The following is a 1838-nucleotide window of genomic DNA, read 5'->3' as shown; positions in this document are numbered from 1 at the left end:
GAACCGCACACACTTCTGCGTGTGACAGCAAGCAATCAAAACCCACATGGACACACAGCACCTGGACTCTGGACCCAGACTTTGGCATCTCTCCTTCCCCAAGTCCACCCCTGTTAGACCTTCCCTGCAATATGTAAGCTCAGACCTTCCAAAAAAAACCAACAAACAACCCCAAACCAGAGCCCATCAGAGCGGCGTTTCTTTGTACTGTTTAGTTTGCTTCAAAAACTGTATGCTCCTTGAGAGCAGGGCTCTCGCCCTCATTTCTGTACTCAGCTTCCTACTTCTTGCCCTCTCTTAAATAATGAAGCCCAAGTCATGACTGCTACCCTGCACTTAGTGACTCAAATTAAACAGGAAAGCAGGTCACGCAGGGCGTGAGGTTGACATCATCTTCCTAGGCTGTCAGCTGAAGAACTCTCGTTTTGGTTTGGGTTTTTTTTGCCTTTTCCCAGCTCCATTTTACCCAGATATTGACCATTCATGAAATACAAAGGGCACACACTTTTCAGTGTCAAAACTATTAGACAACAGCATGCCTTCCTGTAACTCTGGAAACTAAGCTACATGTAGAATACCTCTAAAGCAATTAAAACCAAAGAAAGAGAGAGCTCTTACTTTACAACCATACTGCAGGGCTAGCTTGTTAAGATTATCATCCTTTGTAACTTCTCGTTCCAGAAGTACCACATCTCCAACTCTGTCCCGAGAAGTGCTGCATTGCTGCTGCTCCTTGCCCCTCGGTCGCAATTCCATAACATTGAGCTCCTCCTCTGATGACTCTTCTGAATCACTCCGGCCATTGGGAAACACGTACACCTGCCTGCCCGGGTAATTATGGATGGTGACAGGAGCCTGGAAGGATCTTGTCCGGCTCTCATTCAGCCTCATCTTTTATACCAGCACCTGGAACAAAAACCAGACACTTTTAAATTCCTTAATACCTGTGTTTACTTCTTAGCATGTAAGATATGGGAGAACAGACAAAAAGCACAGTAGGTGCGCATGTGCACACACACAAAGCTTTCCTTCTACCCAGATCTTCTCAGGGGCAAATGCAAAAGATGCCACTCTAACCGCAATGACAGAAATACCAGAAACCTTATGTACACAAACTTCAACAATGGGAAGATTATTTTCAAATTTTTGTCTACCTGTGGACAAACCACTACATTACTCTACTTTGCTACACAACTTGAATACTATTTTCTATAATTTCATAAAAAAAGCAGCAGAGTCACTTGATCCGAGAGTCTTTAACTACGATTAAAAGACTCCATGGAACTACCAGACTGAACCACATCACATCTCCTACCAACACACATTAAAAACTGACCAGAATTATCCTTTATGTCCCCTTTCTGTTAGTCTTTCATTGTCTATACTTTAAGAATCCACACTTTAATTTCATGGAAGTACAGTTTTGGTTTTTTTTTTTTTTGTAAATAAGAATAGATTAAGCTACACTTAACTTCAACCTGAATGACATGGTCATCTTGCTGTATAAAGACAAGAACCTGCCTGAGCACCTTGTGTTAATTATTGCTAGGCCTACAGGAGCTAGTTACTACAAAGCAACCTTTTTTTTTTTTTTTTCTTATTTCAATTCTCAGCTCCAGTTTGTTATCAGGGTCAGCTATAGGTAATAAAACCCCACGTTCTCATGGAACTCCATTTACCTTAATATTCCCACCTACCCCTAAGGGATTCTTATGGAGAAACCATACGAATGCCATTTTATGATTTCCTGAGCGTTCAGCATGGCACCCACAGGCTGCAGGCAGGGTCACAGGTGTGCTACAAGAGCTCAACAACGCAGGCCACGGTCTCTCTGGACG

General features: G+C 42.7%; 1 protein-coding gene across 1 annotated transcript in view; it reads right to left on the bottom strand.

Moving 5' to 3' along the window:
- LOC104463718 (lysM and putative peptidoglycan-binding domain-containing protein 4-like) overlaps positions 1–891 on the bottom strand; it is a 7904-nt gene extending 7013 nt beyond the window's left edge. Inside the window, 1 exon segment of the mRNA XM_010076161.1 lies at positions 619–891. Coding sequence (XP_010074463.1) covers positions 619–891 — 273 coding nt within the window.
- Between the last annotated feature and the right edge of the window lie 947 nt (positions 892–1838).

The sequence above is a fragment of the Pterocles gutturalis genome, unplaced genomic scaffold, assembly GCF_000699245.1.
Source record: "Pterocles gutturalis isolate BGI_N339 unplaced genomic scaffold, ASM69924v1 scaffold15518, whole genome shotgun sequence".
Taxonomy (NCBI): Eukaryota; Metazoa; Chordata; class Aves; order Pterocliformes; family Pteroclidae; genus Pterocles; species Pterocles gutturalis.
This window is presented reverse-complemented; position numbering and strand designations above follow the sequence as displayed.